The 20,037-nt window shown below is 44.2% G+C and overlaps 1 protein-coding gene and 1 long non-coding RNA gene across 9 annotated transcripts in view; one reads left to right on the plus strand and one right to left on the minus strand.

The window, feature by feature from the left end:
* LOC101907707 (uncharacterized) overlaps window positions 1-1,410 on the minus strand; it is a 32,072-nt gene extending 30,662 nt beyond the window's left edge. For both annotated transcript variants that reach the window (XR_240655.5, XR_009493357.1), the window contains exon 1: window positions 1,322-1,410. This is a non-coding gene — a long non-coding RNA (uncharacterized lncRNA). The remainder of the gene's footprint in view (window positions 1-1,321) is intronic.
* On the plus strand, window positions 1,327-19,524 carry MS4A8 (membrane spanning 4-domains A8). Of its 7 annotated transcripts, none has more exons than XM_059882771.1 (8): window positions 1,327-1,409; window positions 3,397-3,474; window positions 3,818-4,025; window positions 6,279-6,401; window positions 9,066-9,125; window positions 11,163-11,300; window positions 18,802-18,915; window positions 19,093-19,524. In XM_059882771.1, the coding sequence occupies exons 3-8, from the start codon at window positions 3,822-3,824 to the stop codon at window positions 19,192-19,194; spliced, it is 741 nt and encodes a 246-aa protein (XP_059738754.1). In that variant the 5' UTR covers window positions 1,327-1,409; window positions 3,397-3,474; window positions 3,818-3,821; the 3' UTR covers window positions 19,195-19,524. The 7 variants fall into 7 exon arrangements, with proteins under 7 accessions (XP_059738754.1, XP_059738755.1, XP_005226896.1 ...); XM_059882772.1 differs by having other exon boundaries at window positions 3,821-4,025; XM_005226839.3 differs by having other exon boundaries at window positions 1,343-1,569; window positions 3,821-4,025.
* The last annotated feature ends 513 nt before the right edge of the window (window positions 19,525-20,037 follow it).

Here is a 20,037-nt window from a genome sequence, read left to right on the forward strand (position 1 = left end):
CTATTCTTTGATGCTCGGGCTTTTTTATGGTCCAATTCTCACATCCATAGATGATTACTGGAAAAATCATAACTTTGAATATATAAACCTTGCCATATCCAAAATATGTCCTACATCTTCTCTCTTCATGCCTTTGCCCTCCTCCGTTCCCTCTGCCTGTGATAATGTTCTTACATTGACCATTTTACCAAATTCTAGCCATCTGATCAGTTTCATCTGTTCACTCAGCAAGCATTTGCTTAGTACCTATTATGTGTCAGTAGGAATACAAAGGTGAGTGTGTCATGGACTATTCCGTCACGATCCTCTACCGGGGTCCAGCCCCGGTAGGACCCAGGGATTCCCTCGGGAGGACGGCTTCGGCGATTAAAAGAATAGATAAAGAGATAAGGAAAGAATTTCGCAGTTAAGAAAATAGAGGAGAGAAAAGAGGCTGATATTCCTTGGTTTACGCAGGATCCAAATCGGAGAATCTGCGTCCTGTAGAAAAATACAAATATACCCTCTCCCACAAGTTAGCAACACATCTGGCCGGGATATGAAATTTATACCTTAAACCAGCTGCATTTTGATGGAGAATTTTGTGAGAATTTTCGGCCTTATCAATCTTTTTATGTAAGTTTAAAGCAATTACTTTAGTCAATGCATCTGCCAAAGCATTTCCTTCATGTAAAGGGCAGGGCAAGCCAGAATGGGCTCTAACATGTCCCACAAAATATTTTTTATCTCTGTGTTTAATCTCTTTTTTGTAAATCAGATAACAAGAAGATAGTAATTTTATTTTCTGGAATATTAGCAGTCTCTATAAGACGAAACAACCCTACAATATATCAGGAGTCAGTCAAAAGATTGAAGGTGTGGTCTTTTAAATGTTGAAAAGCCTAAATAACTGCTCGTAACCCCGTCCTGACATTTTATTCCTTTGAATTAAAAGATCTTTTAAAGGCCTTGGAGCTGTAATTTCCTGCACCCAAAAGGCTAGATCACTAGATCCAAATGCTCTGTGGCCCCTAGCTTGAGAAGTCAAGTTTGTTTTTTTTTTGTCTGATAATAAGGTAAAAGCAAAAGCTGTGTTACTCTTTGACCTTTATTAATTTGCACAGTTTTTGGTAGGCGGCGAGATCAAAAACTTTAATTTTTCAATATAATCAGAATCTACTACACCAGGCACCACCGAATTTTTTTTTTTTTTTTTGAAAAGAAAGCGGGCTACGCCCCAGCACAAATCCTGCAACGCCCTCAGGTAGGGGGCCAGCCACTCCCATTGAAATTGGAGTAACCCGGCACGTCAGGGGTTAATATTGTTGCTAAATCCACTTACCTGTTCCGGTTCCGCTTGGTTTTCTCCTAGCCTGGGTGAGACCCCCCCCTGAGGGGGTTTTTTCCGAGGAGCGGGCTCTGTATCCTGTGTAAGCGTCTGCTTTAAAAGCTCCTTTGTTCAAAAAACTTTTTATCTTCCTCAGGCTTAGGCCACGCTTTGAGAGGCTTTGGGGGCAAAGTAGGGGAATTCCTGGGCTCTGGGAGGCGCAAACGGAGGCGGCGGCGATCGCCTTAAATCAGAAAGTGGTGGTAAGTTTTTAAAGATTTGCGCAGAGGGGGAGGGGGCTCTCCAGGGCGCCCGGCGGCAGCGTCCTGTAAGTCCTCTCCTCTGTCCTCTGTTTATTTTTTTCTTCCTTCCTCTCTTTCAATCTTTCTCAAGTTTTCTTTCCCTCACTCTATCTTCTTTCCTTCCTCTTCTCTTTCACTTTCTATCATTTCCTTCTTGTTTCCCTCTTTCATTCTCCCTTCTTCCTTCTTACTGTCTCTCTCTCTCGCTGCCTTTCTCACTTTTCTCTCCCCCTTCCTTTCTCGCTACCCTTCTCTTTCTTTCGTTTCTTTCCCTTTACTCTCTTTCTCTTTCCCTAACTTTTCTTCCCTCTTCCCTGTCTTTCTCTCTGTATCTCTTTTTCTTTTTTTTTAATTTTATTTTATTTTTAAACTTTACATAATTGTATTAGTTTTGCCAAATATCAAAATGAATCCGCCACAGGCATACATGTGTTCCCCATCCTGAACCCTCCTCCCTCCTCCCTCCCCACACCATCCCTCTGGGTCGTCCCAGTGCACCAGCCCCAAGCATCCAGTATCGCGCATCGAACCTGGACTGGCAACTCGTTTCTTACATGATATTCTACATGTTTCAATGTCACTCTCCCAAATCTTCCCACCCTCTCCCTCTCCCACAGAGTCCATAAGACTGTTCTATACATCAGTGTCTCTTTTGCTGTCTCGTACACCAGGTTATTGTTACCATCTTTCTAAATTCCATATATATGCGTTAGTATACTGTATTTATGTTTTTCCTTCTGGCTTCCTTTCTTCCTTTCTCTATCTTGCTGCGTTCCCTGATTTCTTTCTCCTCCGTTCCTCTCTCCTTTTCACTCTTTAGCTCTTTTTCTATCTTTAGATCTTTCTCTATCCTCGGGAGGTAGAGCACAGCCTCCCTTCTTTTTTTTTTTTTTTTTTTGAGACTATTTTAATTTATTTTGTACCCTCTTTAACAGTTTCAAGATTACTTGTATAAAGAGTTGCCGTTCTTTAGTTTCAGTGTTACCCATGTCAGAAAATCTACTATCTTTTCTACTTTTCTCTTCGAAAAGATTTCACTACTTCACACCCTTCTTTACCTTACCTATCTTATAGGGGTCCTGGGCACCCTTGAGTGGGGTCCTAGCTGTCTGAAAACTGCACAACTGGGGCTTACCTTACTGGGAGCCTAGTTCGGGCACCACTTACGGGGTCCAGCCCCGGTAGGACCCAGGGATTCCCTCGGGAGGATGGCCTCGGCGACAGTTTTTGTACACTTTGCCTGTGTAATTCACATGATGGTCATCATGGATGCACCAATATGCCTGCCCACTCTTGGGTATTTTCTGCTTTTCTACAGACTCTGATGTAGAGCTTATGACTTAAGTTCATTGCAATTCTTATTTTACAGGCTGTGGCTCACTTTTTCTCATGCAGTTTATTGATTTCAAATTCCACTTTTTGTTTGAAGTATTTCCTAATCTCTTCATATCCAGTGAATCAGTTTCCCCTTCATTCTCCTGCGAGGGTCTCTTGTTTCTCTACTGGATTCTTTAGGTTGCTCTGTCTTGTGTTACCGCTGGGATGTGACCACTGTACACCCAGCTCCTTCCTGTGTTTCCTAGAGCACCACACACAACTCTTCCTTCTCCAATTAATACTGAATTGCAATTAAGTGGTTCTTTGACCAAATCAGGAAGTAAATATGGGTGTGGAAGCTGAGCTCTGCGTAACTGGTAACCGAGTCTGTATCTGGGAGGAAAGCAAAGTGGACTTTGGATCTTTTTTAAACACATCCCCAAACCCAACCCAGTGTGTTCACTCTCTAAGGAAAAACAAGCCACCTACCGCAAAGAACTGGGAATAGACAGAAGGAAGTGAGAGAGACTTCGCTGCTGGCAGAGCAAAGTGAGTACCCTTGATCTAATAGTTTCTATGGATAACTGAGGGGCAGTGATAAGGTTTGCTGCCAAATGAGATTTGAATGAACCTGGGTGTGGGGTGGAGCATGTGGCAGGGTTTGTTGTACCAGCTTTGGGGGGTCTGATCCAAAAAAAGTAGAAAAAGAAAAGAAAATTTTAAACCAGACCAGAATTCACCAGTAACCTCTGTGTGTGTGTGTGTGTGTGTGTGTGTGTGTGTATACTTTTTCAGATTCTTTGTCATTATAGGTTATTACAAGACATTGAGTACAGTTCCCTGTGCTATACAGTAGGCCCTTGTTATTTATTTTATTGTGCTTGTTTCTCAGCAGCATGAATCCAACAACTTCAGCAGGCCCCATGGCCAACTCTGTGTTTGTGGTGACACCCCCAAATGGGTATACAGTGTTACCTGGGGGCGTGTCTCAGGTGCCCATATATCCAAACCAGTCCCAAGTCCATGTAATTCACGGGAACCCACCATGTGTGAGTCAGCAACCCACCGAGAGAACCCTAAAAGAAGGCAAAGCCTTAGGGGTAAGTGAAACTTCACTCTGCAGGGAGGGGGGTCACATGCCTGAAGCTGGAGGAGGGGGGGAGTTTTGGAAATACAGACACTCCAAATCTAGTAAGTGGGGTTGGAGCCTGCCCGGCCTCGCCAAACTCAGATCTATGAGAAAGCTCAGCTGTGCAGCATCACTAGGGCCTCTGTGCAGGGCCTTGTATTTTTTGACTCAGGCATTTTAAGAAAGAGGAAGAAAAGCAATGGGGAAAAAAGGCAGTAAGTTGACACCTGTGTTGATCCATGTAGTCTCTGGAAGAAAGTGGGTTCAGCAGACCATGAGGTGAAATCTAAAAGAGCTTGAATGGAATATCTGCCCAAGAAGAAAAAAATCACATTAGAGAACTAACAAAATAAGAGATCCCAACAACTTTCCCCCTAAGAGGTTGTCCTGGGTAGTTCAAGGAGAGGCCCATTTCACTGCAGCATCTGGATTCTGATCCAGACTGTCTGGAGCTCAAATCCTAGCCCCACCCCCCTTTCACTGTCCATGGGAATGTCAATAAACACAATCTGTAGGCCAATTTGTATCTGCCACATTTACAAAATACCCAATCGTTCCATTTCTGAGACTTTGTCCTGCAGCTATACCTGCACATGCAAGAAATGTGTGACAGGTATGAGCTTACCCATGGCAGCACAGCCGGTGATCACAAAAGAATGGAAACAACCAAAATATCCATCAACAAAATCCTGGTTAAAGCCATGTATCGTACCTCCAAAGAATGAAATGTAGTGAAGCTTTAAAAAGAACAAGTAAGCTCTTTGGGCAACAATGTGGATATAACCCCAAGATGTGACATTAATGGAAAAAAAAACCAGAGACAGACATTGCATATAATTTGTTATTGTGCAAATTTAAGGAAATAATATATTCATATCTGCTGCCATGTTTGTCATCTGTATACCATTAGTGTGTATAGTATTTGTGTGAGAACATACCTGCATGAGTTTCCAAGGGCTGCCATCACAAAGTGCCATAAACTGGGTGGCTTCAAACAACAGGATTTTATTCTCACGGTTCTGGAGGCCAAGCACAATCAAACTGTTCACAGGGCCATGCTTTCTCTGAAGGATAGGTCCTTCAGAGGAGGAGCCACTAGGGAAGGGTCTGTTCCAGGCCTCTCTCCTAGTAATAGTTCCTTGGCTTGTGGCAGCATAACTTCAATCCTGACACCCATGGCGTTTTCTTGTGTTCATGAATGTGTCTCTCCACCTGGCGTTCTCTTCCAAAGGACAGCAGTCAGGGACTTCCCTGGTGGTCCAGTGGTCAGTGCTCAGCACTTCCACTGCAAGGGGTATGGGTTTGATAGCTGAGGAACTAAGATCCTGCGCGTCATGTGGCATGGCCAAAAAATTTTAAAAGGATAGCAGTCATATAAGATTAAGGGTTTCCTAGGTGGCGCCATGGTAAAGAATCTGCCTGCTAATGCAGAAAATGCAGGAGATGCAACTTTGATCCATGGATCAGGAAGATCCCCTGGAGAAGTAAATGTAAACCCATTCCAATATTCTTGCCTGGAGAAGCCCATGGACAGAGGAGCCTGGCGGGCTACAGGCTACGGGGTCATAAAGAGTCAGACACGACTGAGCACGCACGCACATATAGGATTAGGGGTTCAGCCTATTCCAGTACACCTTATATGACCTAGTTTTATCTGCAGTGACAGTATTTCCAAACAAAGCTATAATATGAGGTGCTGGGGATCAGAATGTCAGCACACAAATTTGATGGGGGAGAGGTAGTCACAATTCAATCCATAACAATATCCTAAAGACATAAGTGATGAGCACGAAGATTTATCTACAAAGATGTTCATCACAGTGTTATTTATAATATGAAAAAAATAGAAACAGTCTTACCCGTAAAGCTCTCTGCTCCAATGACTCCAAGGAACATCCACATGACAGAATCTGGGCAGGCCTTAAAAAAATATAAGTTTGAAGATATTTAATTCTACAGGGACATGTTCATGATGAAATGTTAAATGTATAGAGACATTGTGAATTATCCATGTATATATCTGAAAAGAATAATGGAAGTTTATCCAACAAAATGTAAACCATTGTTTTCTCTGAGTGAGGGGGAATGGTGGGCAGTTTTTATTTCAATTTTATATTTTTCCATATTATGTTTTAGACCAGGGAAACAAAAGATTTATTAAAATAAAAAGGGGGCAGAATCCAGACTCAGAAACAAAGGCTTCCATTTGTGGCTCTCCTGACAGGCCACCCAGATCCTGATCGGCCTGATTCACCTCGGCCTCGGTTCTGTCATGGGGACTGTCCTCATGGGGAACTATACTGCTGTTTCATTCTACGGAGGCTTTCCCTTCTGGGGAGGCATCTGGGTGAGTAATACGAGTCACCTCGCAACCAGATTCTCAGAAAGTGCCAGCACACTGGGCCACCTTGTCAAGTTGTGCCCTGCAGGTTCCCAGCCAAAGGGGCAGGCTGGATGGAAACCCAGCTCAGGTCTTGTTCACTAAACGAACTACTTTGCTTGGGCTGCCCTGACGAGTACCACTGACTGGGTGACTTACACAACGGAAATGTGGTATCTCACGGTTCTAGAGGGCAGAGATCTGAGATCAAAGTGCCAGCAGGTTTGGTTTCTGCTGAGGCCTCTCACCTTGGCTAGTAAACAGCTATCTCTTCCCTTGAGTCTTTGCATGGTTGTGTGTGTGTGTGTGTGTGTGTGCATACCCTAATGAAAATGTGTGTGTTTGTGTGCATACCCTAATGAAAATGTGTTGTGTGTGTGTGTGCATACCCTAATGAAAATGTGTGTGTGTGTGTGTATACGCTAAGGAAAAGTTGCTGCTACAAGCTGAGCTGTGAACAATGCTGGGATTTTTGGCCTCCGAAGAAGAGGAATTTGATATGGGGTGAGTGACAAGGCTTGATCGCTCAGAGCTTTTTGTGTAATCAAGTTTTATTAAAGTATAAAAGAGATAGAGAAAAAGCTTCTGACATAGACATCAGAAGGGGACAGAAAGAGTGCCCCCTTGTTAGTTTTTAGCAAGGAATTATATACCTATTAGCAAGCTGCTAATTCGAGAAAGGGAACACCTCAAAACTGAGAGTTGCACCAGGCCCCTCACCCACATGTATGTTGAGATAGCATTGGCACAAGGTGAGTCATCCCCAGCCATGAAACAATTGACATGAATCGTGAAGAAAGGCAGACTTCTAAGCAAATACATAGTTCATTAGCATAGCTTAAGGAAGAGATTTCCATGAGAAAAACACATTGGTTAGCCCAAGGTTTGAGATAAAGTTAAGTTCAGACAGAACCAGATATCACCATGACAACACACGATTAGAAGAGAAAAGAAAAAAACGTCTGCCACTTGTAATTTTATTTCCTCCTGCTCCTTGGGGACCTCTGGCCTCCCTACCAAGGCCATTAACACTCACTAATCTCCTCGTTTCTTAAGAACATAAGTCATATTGGTTCAGGTCCAAGTCCACCCCTGATGATCCCCTTTAACCTTAGTCAGCTCTTTTTTAAGTCAAATTTTTTGGTTGTTGTTTGGTTGATTTTTCATGTATTTATTTGTTTATTTGGCTGTGCTGCGACTTAGCTGCAGTATGCAGGCTCAGTAGTTGTGTGCATGGGCTTAGTGGCAGATGGGATCTTAGTTCCCTGACCACGTATTGAACCCACATCCTTTGCATTGCAAGGCAGATTCCTAACCACTGGGGACCATGAAAATCCCCCTTAATCATCTATTTAAAGGCCCTGTCTCCAAAGAGAGTCACATTCAGAGGTACTGTAGGTTAGGGCTTCAAAAGATATGTTTTGAGGGGACATAATTCATCCATAACACCAAGGGTTACTAGACAATGCAGGACAGCATTCACCCAGAAAGGCCACTTTCCTAATCCACCCACCCCAGAGGGCAGGGAATATTTTTCTAGTTTATCAACCCAGAGGAGCTACCATTTTCTAATTCCCACAAAAGCACCATGTATAAAAAAATATATTGGGAACAGCCCTCAAGTGTTGTTCAGTGTAGACCCACAGCCTGAACTCCAGGAGAAAAGGATTCCCACACATGCTCAAGGGTCAATAAGCCATTAAAAAAATGGGGACTCAGCTTAGAGTCCACTGAAGGGCTTCTGAGTCCCCATTCTGGTAAAAGACTTGGGGGGTGTTTTCTGTCAAAGTCCATAGCTTTCATCAGATTCTCAGAATGATTTGTGACTCCCTAGAAGGTTATTTTGGAGAAGGAAATGGCAATCCACTCCAGTGTTCTTGCCTGGAGAATCCCAGGGACGGTGGAGCCTGGTGGGCTGCCGTCTTTGGGGTCGCACAGAGTCGGACACAACTAAAGTGACTTAGCAGCAGTAGCAGAAGGTTATTTAACTTATATGCAGAGTATATCAGTTTTGTAGACATGTGATACTTTTCTGAGTCGCTAAAAGGTACTCACCTAGGTGTGCAGACAGGCAAGGACTGAGGTTGGGTTAAAACATCTCAAAGCAGTACAGCTGGTAGCCTTTCCTTCTCCCGATCCCGAGCCCCCATGCCCAAATGAATCCTGAGATATGGGTAGGAAACCAACAAGATATTGCACGTAGAAAGGTAAAAGAAAAGAAATACACAACATTGACTCTGTATAGGATCTACTATGTGCAAGATAGACTAAATGCCAGATGAGGGGCATAAATTTTCTAGTGACAATGATACTTAGGAAGACATGTCCTTTTCCCCCTTTTCAAATGAAGAAATAAATATTTGAGAAATGAGTAACTTACCCAAGATCACATGAGTTTCAAGCCAGAATTTACAACTAATCTGCTGGATCCCACTTCACTGCCCTGTGATGTGGTGCAAAACAGGCACTCATTCATCCATTCGTTCATTCTTTCCCCTCATATTGAGCTAGGGTCTCAGCAGAGGAACATAGTGTGTATGAGAGAATATGTGTGTAAACAGAATAATGGAAACCTGAAGACAGGGACCCTAACCCCTGACCTCTTTCTAAACCACCTCTCTTCTCTGCCAGTTCATCATTTCAGGATCCCTCTCGGTGTTGGCAGAAAAGCACTCACGATCTTCTTGTCTGGTAAGTCACATCCTGGGACTGACTCTCCCAGCTGGGGACCTATAGGAAAGACACACCAGGGGGAAAAGAAGATTACTCCTTCCCTCATCCACGCACATACTCATAACCAGACATGGGGCTCTGACACATTGTTGTTCAGTCACTCAGTTGTGTCCAACTCTTTGTGATTCCCATGGACTGCAGCATGCCAGGCTTCCCTATCCTTCACTATCTCCCGGAGTTTGCTCAGACTCATGTCCCTTGAGTTGATGATGCCATCCAACCATCTCATCCTCTCCTGCCCCTTCTCCTCCTGCCCTCAGTCTTTCTCAGCATCAGGGTTGTTTTTTTTCCAATTAGTTGGCTCTTTGGCCAAAGTATTGGAGTTTAAGCTTCAGTATCAGTCCTTCCAATGAATATTCAGATTTGATTTTCTTTAGGATTGATGGGTTTGATCTCCTTGCAGTCCAAGGGACTCTCAAGAGTCTTCTCCAGCACCACAGTTCAAAAGCATCAATTCTTCTGACACTTGCTCACACATAATCATAGGGCCGCATGAACCTGACCAGAATTCCAAAAAGGAAAATGTCTAGAGGACTTAGGGGAGGGGAGGGCAACACAGCCACATTAGTTAGGGCATCAGAGAGTGGAGAGAAAGAATAGCTTCCCAAGGACGTTCTTACAGGAGGAGGCACAGAGCTCTCAGGAGCTCAGGGCTCCCCCACAGCTGAGCAGCACACAGAGCGGGACCCCGTTTCTTCAGGACAGCCAAGGAGGCTCAGGCACCTGCCTCTCTAAGGAATCCAGCCAAAGGAGCTCTGTAAATCAGCATGGACAAGGCTTCATGGTCCCCTGGCAGTATGCCCAGAAAGTACCCTGGTTCCTCTTAAAAGCAGGTTATCTAGCCTAAGAGGCTTCAAGATAGCCAGGTCCCTATACGAGAGGAAATCTATTTGAAAATCTCCAAAGGAAAGCTCAAAATTTATGGGCATGTCTATTTGTACCTGGGCTTTCCTAAGTGGCTCAACAGTAAAGAATATACCTATCAAAGCAGAAGACATGGGTTCGATTCCTGGGTCAGAAAGATCCCCTGGAGAAGGAAAGGGCAACTCACTCCAGTATTCTTTCCTGGGTCAGAAAGATCCCCTGGAGAAGGAAAGGGCAACTCACTCCAGTATTCTTGCCTGGGAATTCCCATGGACAGAGGAGCCTGGGGGACTACAGTCCATGGGGTCACAAAGAGTCAGACATGACTGAAGCGACTAGACAACAACAGCTTTCTGCATGTGGCCCAGAATCATGGGCCACCAGAGCCTGTCACATTCCAAGATACCAGAGATTGATCTTCCTGCCCATCTCCTATGGGATAAAAGGATGAGTGTTTCCCAAAGATTATTCTTGGGGACACTTGTCCAATGACATACTCTGTGAAGATGGGTAGGTAAACTTGGAGAGATTTCTATTTATTAGCACCGTCTCCCCCTCCCCCTCCCCCCCGCCCCCGCCCCCCGGAAGATCCATAATCCTTGTTAAAGGCTCTTATAGGTCCTGCAGCAAAGACCTGTTTAATTTTGTTTAACTTAACTTTGTTTCAAAGGTAATTTAGCCCCAAAACTTTCTGTTAAAAAAATTAAATAAAAAAACTTTTAAAATATTTATTTACTTTCAGTTTCCCTGGGTCTTTGTTACCTGACAAGGGCTTTTTCCCTAGTTGCAGCGGGAGGGCTTCTCACTGCAGTGGCTTCTCTTGTTGCAGAGCACCGGGCTCTAGGCTCACAGGCTTCAGTAGTTGTGGTGCATGGGCTTAGTTGCTTTGCGACATGTGGGATCTTCCCAGACCAGGGATGGAACCCATATTTCTTGCATTGGCAGGTGGATTCTTTTACCACTGAGCCACCAGGGAAAACCCAGCCACACTCCTTTCTGCACAAAACACTGCCTTGTTTGCGGCAGAACTAAGATTCTGGGAAATCCTGTTAGGAAATATTTGTTGAGTCGCTGGTCATCTCAGTTACAGTGGTTTTCCTCTCCCACTCTGACCTTTTGTATCTTTTTCAGCTGAATAGCAGCGTGGGCTTTAACATCGTCAGTGCAATCTTCTCCATGGTTGGAATCACACTCTTCATCGTAGAGTTAATTATCAACAGTACCTACATCTACCCTTTGTATGATCCTCCCTCTCACACCTGGGGCAGGGTGAGTATCCCTCCTGACCATTGCCCCCCTCGGTTCCACCTTAGTTTGGTTTAGAAATTGTTGGAAAGGGCCTGACATGTATGTTTTTGAAATATGGTTTTCCCAGGATATATGCCTAATAGTGGGATTGCTGGGTCATGTGGTTGTTCTATTTTTAGTTTTTTAAGGACCTTCCATACCTATTTATATTCCTACCAACAGTGCAAAAGGATTCCCTTTTCTCCATACCCTCTCTAGCATTTATTTGTAGATTTTTTGATGATGGTCATTCTGAATGGTGGGAGGGGATACCTGATGGTAGTTTTGATTTGCATTTCTCTAATAATTAATGATGTTGAACATCTTTTCAAGTGCCTCTTGACCATCTGTGAGTCTTCTTTGGAGAAATATCTATTTAGGTCTTCTGCCCATTTTTTGATTGGGTTGTTCATTTTTTTTTCATTAAGCTGCATGAGCTGTTTGTATATTTTTGAGATTAATCCTTTGACCATTACTTCACTTGCAAATATTTTCTCCCATTCTGAAGGTTGTCTTTTTGGCTTATTTACAGTTTCCTTTGCTATGCAAACTTTTTAAGTTTAATTAGGTCCATTTGCTTATTTTTGTTTTTATTTTCATTCCTCTAGGAGGTGGGTCAAAAAAATCTTGCTGTAACTTACATCAAAGAGTGTTTTTCCTATGCTTTCCTCTAAAAGCTTTATAGTGTCCAGCCTTACAGTTAGGCCTTTAATCCATTTTGAGTTGATTTTTGTGTATGGTGTTAGGTAGTGTTCTAATTTCATTCTTTTATATACTGCTATCCGGTTTTCCAAGCACCACTTATTGAAGAGACTTTCTTGTCTCCATTGTATGTTCTTGCTTCTTTTGTAATAGAATAGGTGACCATAGGTATGTAGGTTTATCTCTGGGCTTTCTGTCCTATACCATTGATCTATATTTCTGTTTTTTGTGCCAGTACCATACTGTCTTGATTACTGTAGCTTTGCAGTATAGTCTGAAATCAAGAAGCCTGATTCCTCCAGCTCTGTTTAAAAAGACACATGTATCCCAATGTTCATTGTAGCACTGTTTACAATAGCCAGGACATGAAAACAACCTGTGTCCACTGACAGATGAATGAATAAAGAAGACATGGTGCATTTACACAATAGAATATTACTCAGCCGTGAAAAAGAATGAAATTGAGTCATTTGTAGAGATATGGATGGACCTAGAGTCTGTCTTAAAGAGTAAAGTAAATCAGAAAGAGAAAAATGCATATCATATATTAACACATATATGTGGAGTCTGGAAAAATGGTACATATCAATCTAGTTCCCAGGGCAGGCATACAGAAGCAGATGTAGAGAATGGATGTGTGGGCACTGGGCAGGAAAGGGAGGGTGAAATGAATTAGGAGACCAGTTTGCTATAAATACACTGGACTTGCCGATAGCAATACACTACTGTGTATAAAATAGTTAGCTAGTGGAAACCTGTGGTATAGCAGAGAGCTCAGTTCAGTGCTCTGTGATGAGCTAGATGGGTGAGGTGTCGGGGGAGGGATGCCCAAGAAGGAGGATATGTGTATGTTTACAGCTGATTCACTTTGTTGTACAGCAGAAACTAACAGAGCATTGTAAGGCAATTATATTCCAATAACAAAAAGAAGAAAGGGCCCACCAACCAACCCTGTCCTCCAAGTGTGGTAAGAATTGAAACAGAGTTTAAAGTCTCTGATCATTCTTAGTTTCTACTTTTGTAAAAGAGTGTCTACCATATGACACTGTTAGGAAGTTTTTAAATTTATAATTTCATTTATGTAATTATACATTTAATGCATATGTACCTGCCAACCTGCCTCTACTCACTTTTTTGCCTTCCTCCCCATCACTAGGGACAAGGAGTCAGTAAAGATTTTCTGTAAAGGGTGAGAGAGTAAATATCTAAGTCTTTGCAGGCCATCTGGTCTTTATTGCAACTACTCCACCCTATCTTGTAGTGGGAGCGCAGCCATAGAAAATACAGAAACAAATGAGCTTGACTATGTGCTGATAAAACTTTATTGACAAAAATAGGCAACAGGCAGGATGCAACCATAATTTGCCAACCTGTGCTTTACACCAGCGCCATCCAATAGAAATAGGACATGAGCCATGAATATGATTTTGAATTTTCTAGTCATCATCCTAAAAGGGGGGAATAAATGAAATTAATTTTAATAATATGTTTTATTTAATCCAATAGATTCAAATGTCATTTCAACATGTAATTCATGTAAAAAATTATCTTTATATTTCATATTTGAGATATGAAGTGTTTGAAATCCACGGTGTATTTTGCACTTGCAGCCTAGCCACATCTCAAGTGTTCAACAGCCACACAGGGCTCATGGCTGCTGGATACAAGAAACCAGCTATAGATGAGTCTCGTGTAAATTCAACCTCTCCATCTGTACAGCAGAGTTCATCTCCTCCCCCTCCTCACGGCCTTTCTTCTATATCAGCCATTCTCCCCTTTGACTGGAGCTTTCCCATCAGCATGTGAAGATGCTTTTGTTCCCTCCATTGTAAAAAACCAACCAACCTTCTCTCAGGCCAGATACCACTCTATCTCTCCGGTCCTCTTTGCAGAAAAATCCTAAAAAGATTTGTCTGCCCTCACTGTCTCCAACTCTCTCTCCTCTTACATTTGCTCTTGAGCCGACTCTAATCAGACTTTCTGCTTCACTTCTCCAAAAACTTCCTATGCTCTAAGTCCCCAGTCAGGACTCCTCTGTGATGGATGTCTCACGGTGTCCAGGCTGCACCCTGCAGCTGGTCCTCCTCTTCTCTCTCTCCTCCCTCTCCTTTGCTGGTTCTGCTCTTTTTCCCAGTCTCCTAGGCTGTCCTTGGTCCTCTTTTTCCCCCCTGCTTGCACTACCTTGGCAATTTCATCTGATGTTAACCACAAATACCTTCTACAGAGTAAAGAGCACCAACCCAAATCTCTCTCCCATACTCCAGTCTCTTGTGATCAACTGTCCACACAACGTTTTGAAATGAATGTATCCAACTCTCTTCTCCAGATTTTACTTCCCAGACCTTCCCTTGGATTTCCTTATCCCGGTTGATGACAACTGTGTCTTTCCAGTCACTCAGGATAAACCTTGGAGTAATCATTGACCCTCTCTTTCTCTCACGCCTCCCTGCCAGTTCCTCAGGGAATCCTGTTGGCTCTACCTTTAAAATGCATCCAGCATCCAACCATTTTCACCAGTTCCTCCAGTTCCTCTCTGGCCAGAGTCACCATGACCTCTCAGCTTCCTAATGATAACACCTAGGCTCTTGGCCTTCCCCAGTCAATCGAAATTGACTAGAGGTCAGACAAGAAATTCAAGCAAGGCTTTATAGGGGCCCCTGTTGCAGCAGGATGTGAGCGAGGACAAACAACAGGTTCCCCTGCTTGCTGGGAGGGTGGGAGGGTGGGGGGCGGGCAGGGTAAGCTTGTTCCTTGCATGAGGTGAGCGTAGGACTTCCCAAGTGTCTCAGGGGTAAAGAACCCACCTGCCAGTGCAGGAGATATGGGTTCCATCCCTGGTTTGGGAAAATGCCCTGGAGAAGGAAATGCAACCCACTCCATTACTTTTGGCTGGAAAATCTCATGAACAGAGAAGCTTAGTGGGCTACAGTCCGTAGGATCGCAAAAGAGTCAGACGTGACTTAGCGACTAAACAACAGGAGTGTGTCCAGGGGTTGGGCCAGAGGGGTGGCTTTGGTGTTTTGCCCACCCCCCAGGTGGTGTTGTGCGCCTTGAGCATGTGCAGTATGCTGCTGTTGCTCCTAACACCCTGGTTTTACTCCAGGCTCTTCAGAAGTGGCAGTTGGGATTTTTGGTTTGTTTGTATCTTTTGTCCATAATTTTGCCCCAACTGAATATGCACACAGTTATTTTTAGTCCCATGTAGTTTCTTTGTCGGAGAAGGCAATGGCAACCCACTCCAGTACTCTTGCCAGGAAAATCCCATGGATGGAGGAGCCTGGTAGGCTGCAGTCCATGGGGTCGCACAGAGTCGGACACGACTGAAGCGACTTAGCAGCAGCAGCAGTTTCTTTGTAGTTTGTTGTTCAGGAAGAGGTGCGTCCAGGTACAAGCATTGCTGCAGAGGGTCCCAGATCTCAGCCTGTTTCACTAACCACTCTCCCTGCTCCTCCCTTGTCTCCTTACAGCTGTAAGGACAGTAACTAGAGTGAGAGTGAGCCTTTCTGAGATGTATACTTCTCTGCTCGAAACCTGCCACTGCTCCCATTTTACTCACACACACCAAAAAAAAGGCCAGTGTCCTTACAGGAGCCTAAAGATGCTGGCCTCTGTGGCCCCTGACCCCACCCTCTGGCTCTCCCCACTTGAACCACACTGACCTCCTTGATGTTTCCGCAAAACACCAGGCATGTTTCCATCTTCAAGCTTGGAGAGTTTCCTCGTCTATTCCCCCAGCCCCCTGGTCCTTCAGGCTGTTTCTTAGTAACCACCTTCTCAAAGAGACCTGAGTCTGGCACCTGAATGCCAGAACGAGCGCACTTAAAAGCATCACCTACACTATCCCAGGATCCTTCTCTCCCACATCCCCAATTTACTTCCCAGTAGCCTTACCATCATCTGACGAATTCTGCAATTTACTTGTCTGTTGTATTTCATGCTTTGGAGAAGGCAATGGCACCCCACTCCAGTACTCTTGCCTGGAAAATCCCATGGACAGAGGAGCCTGGTAGGCTGAAGTCCATGGGGTCACTAAGAGTCAGACATGACTGAGAGACTTCACTTTGACTTTTCACTTTCATGCATTGGAGAAGGAAATGGCAACCCACTCCAGTGTTCTTGCCTGGAGAATCCCAGGGATGGGGTAGCCTGGTGGCCTGCCGTCTATGGGATCGCACAGAGTTGGACACAACTGAAGCGACTTAGCAGCAGTAGCAGCAGCATATTTCACGCTTACTGTCTCCTCCCACTAGAATATAAGCTTCATAAGGGCAGGGACATTTTTCTGTTTCATTCACTGTCCTGTCTCAAATACCCAGGTCCATGTCTGGAACATAATTGACAGTTCATAACCATTTGTCAAATCAAGTAAATGTGCCTGGCCTGGCCTATACTCGGTAAATAGAAACCATTAATTGTTATTTGTTTTGATCAGAAGTCCTTCCCAAGACTTTTGTCTCCAAGATTTGTGAGAAAAGCCTCTCCCCAGAGAACCTATCGACCATGCCCATGTCTTTTATCAAAAGTATCTTGAGTTTCTCCCTTTCTGGAAACACTTTATGGCTCCCAGTTGCTTTAGGATTAAAGTCTAAATTCCTCGGCCAGGTATTTATTGCTGCCCAGAGACCTGGTTCCAGCTCTGTGTGCCCTGCTGCTCACTTCCCTTCCAATCCCTTGCTCCCCCGAACCTCTTGCTCCTCCCCCCCCACCCCCCCAGCCATCACCCTGAGAGGCAGGCACTGAAGAATGCTCGTGTCTTTTCTTCTGGGAAACAGGAGGCGTGGAGTGCTCATTGTAAGAAATGAGGAGGCAGGTGCAGGTTGAAGAGCTGAGGGAGTGGAGATGGGTGGGAGGGGAAGAGGCTCAGGAAAGACTAAACCACGCAGCACTGCCAGTGCCCTGGAGTGGAGGCTGCAGGAACTTCAAGTCAGAAAACTTGGCTTCTGATCTTGGTTCTGCCCATTTCTGATCTCAGAAGGAGAGCTCCTCCCACCCCAGTTGCCCACCCCACCCTCAGACCTCAGGCCTGGCATCTGAACAAGAAGAGCTGGACTTCATCTTTGGAAATGATGACCCAAGGGATGGGGTGCTCCAGGAGCTCGACAAGCATTAATTAATACCCATCAAATGATACATGTCTAAACTCTGTGTGTGCGCTCAGTAGCTCACTCATGTCCGACTCTTTGTGACTCCATGAACTATAGTCCACCAGGCTCCTGTCTCCATGGGATTTCCCAGGCAAGAATACTGGAGTGGGTTGCCATTTCCTTCTCCTGGAGAATCTTCCCGACCCAGGGATGAAACTCATGTCTCTTGCGTGTCCTTCATTGGCAGGCACTGGCAGATTCTTTACCACTAAACCACCACTTGGGAAATCCATCTAAGCTGCTTGAAGGACCCCTTTTCCATGACGGGTTTTCTTTGTAAAAGAATTGTTTTTAAAACAACTTTAGAAAGGACCAGAATCATTTGAAAACACTTCCTTCCTGAAACTCTGTGATTCTTTGACTAAGACCTCATCATCCCACCTTTCCAGTTGCTTGGACCACCCTTTTCTACCCCCACCCTCTCTAACTCACGTAGGGTGAATTCCATCTCTCGCTCTCCTCAGTACCCTCGAGACACCTTTCCCCCCACTCTTTTATAGCTCTTACTCTGTCTGATGTGGATTGTAATTATCCACATCCGTATCTGTCTCCCTTATTCAACTGTGCCTCTTGGGATGCTTCTCTGAGCCCTTTGTATCAAACAGATATTTAGTAAATACTTGCTAAATTGAGAGGGAGGCAAAGGAAAGAAAGAAAGACGGGGCCTCTCCAAAAGGGAGAATTCTCTGAGCAGCTGACTCTCACCTGTGTCATTTCAAAATTATAATCAATAACATATATTTGGTACCTACTACCATGTACTGTGCACTTTTACTTTCATATTTAGTATTTCGTGTGATTGGAATCCATATGGCAGTTGGGGCCATTCAGCCCTGTTCTTTGAGATGAAAATAGATTCTGCTCAAACTCTCTCCCCAGGCACAGTGGGAGACCCCATTCTCCTGGGTAATCTTGGAGAATAGCAAGGAGGGGGCTTGGATTTCCCCAGGTCCTTAGGTGAAATCTATTTTTGCTGAACTAGTTCAAATTTGGGGGCCTTTCACTCACTCTTTTTTCCCAAGCCTAAGACAGCCCCAATTACTTGCCTCTACAAAATGGCACTGTCACAGCCAAGAGAATGACCTGAGTAGCTGACTTTCTCTAAAAGTTCAGAGAAATGGTAGAGGTTTACATCAGAACCTAGGAAACTACTGATTCCTGAAGATTAGATACTCCTGTTTTGTGAAGTGTCATCTTTTCATGAGATGCCTTTTTCTGCAGCTGCCACCTTGCCACCACCTTGCTCAGTCCCATCTTTCTCCTCTACCCATATTGCTTCTCTCTGTGGCTTGTCCATACTCCCAAATTTCTATTCACTTCCTACACAGAACAGTTCCACTGTTTCACTGTCTAACTCCAGACCATACCCTCAGGTCCCTGACAGCTGAAGCAAGTGTCAAGGGGTTTCCCTAGACAGTGACTATCCTCTCTTTTAGGGCAGCATTGCTAGTAAGTGTTAAGATAAAATTTGTTTCACAGACACACTTGGCCTTCACAAAAACCCAGTGAGGTATTTTCCCCACAAAGCTGAGATGAGGTTAGGGGACTTCATCAAAGCCATAGAGATGGCCACTGCAGAGTCAGAGCTCAGACTCCCAGACATGCACTCAGGTCCTCCTGGTCCATTCTGGTTCCAGGTCCCTGGAATGGCCGTTTCTGGTTTGCTGCTCATCTTCTGCATCCTGGAGGTGTTCATTGCAAGTATATCTGCCCACTTTGGCTGCCAGCTGACCTGCTACCAAACCAACAACGTAAGTCCCAGAGGCTCCTCGGAGGATGGGAAGAGGTCCCAAAGAGGGTGGAGACTAGAAGGTTCATCCTACTCCCCTTCCTGCCCAGGAACAGGAGGGCTCCCTTGGTACCTAAAGGCATGCCCAGTCCTTCTTGCTTCATCACTGGTACACTTTCTGTTTGCCTGTGTTTTCCAGGTGGGCGTGGTCATCCCAAATGTCTATGTGACAAACCCAGCGGTCATCCCAGAACCAGAGAACTCGCCACCAAATTATTCTGATGTCCCGCGTGACAAATAAGCAAACCCAAATGTTCTAGAAGCATTTTTCACTGGAACCCAAAAGAATACCTCCCTTGTTTGGGCTCCTGAAACCAGATTCTTCCTTCCCTGACAATCTAAAGGAAATATCTCTCCAATGGCGTGCATTCCTGGACTTCATTCCATTCAGCCTGGTAGTTGTTCTGTTCTTCTTTCAAAGAGTAGACAGGAATTTAAATGGATTTTAACAAGAAAAGGTCCTCCCTAGGGCATGCATGCATGGGTGCCTTTGTGCCACACCTGTCTAGACAACCCTACCTTCATTCTTTCAATTATTCATTCATTTAATAAAAATGCACTGAGGATTTGATATGTTTAAGGCTCTAGTCACAGCAAAAGGAGGGTGAACACTGGGGAACACAACTGCCCTTGACCTCAAGGAAATTCTGGCCTCAGAAGAGAGGACAATATACAAGCAATTTTCTCTGACCTGGAGAAGAAATGTGGGATAAGAAGCAAGAGAACAGACAGGGATCTGATTTAGTCTGGCAGTGAATCAAAAAGGAATGTGGAAAGCATTGATTGTAACAACATGTATGAACCTAAAAATGATCTTACTAAGTGAAGAAGTCAGACAGAGAAAGACAAATATCATATATTACTCATATGTGGAATATAATTTTAAAAATTGATACAAATGAATTTATTTCCAAACCAGAAACAGACTTACAGATATCAAAAACAAACTTTTGGTAACCAAAGGAGAAAGGTGGCAGGGAGAGATAAATCAGGAGCTTGGGATGAACATTCACACATTGCTACATATAAATAGATAGATAACCAGCAAGGACCTACTGTATAGCACAGGGAACTCTACTCAGTA

The sequence above is a fragment of the Bos taurus genome, chromosome 29 (assembly GCF_002263795.3).
Source record: "Bos taurus isolate L1 Dominette 01449 registration number 42190680 breed Hereford chromosome 29, ARS-UCD2.0, whole genome shotgun sequence".
Classification (NCBI taxonomy): Eukaryota; Metazoa; Chordata; class Mammalia; order Artiodactyla; family Bovidae; genus Bos; species Bos taurus.

Excerpts from the sequence above, each read along its gene's own strand:
- MS4A8 (XM_059882771.1), top strand. The coding sequence starts at position 3,822 with ATGAATCCAACAACTTCAGCAGGCCCCATGGCCAACTCTGTGTTTGTG. Across the intron at positions 11,301-18,801 it reads CCTCTCACACCTGGGGCAGG|GTCCCTGGAATGGCCGTTTC; the intron begins GTGAGTATCCCT and ends TTCTGGTTCCAG. Across the intron at positions 18,916-19,092 it reads CCTGCTACCAAACCAACAAC|GTGGGCGTGGTCATCCCAAA; the intron begins GTAAGTCCCAGA and ends TGTGTTTTCCAG.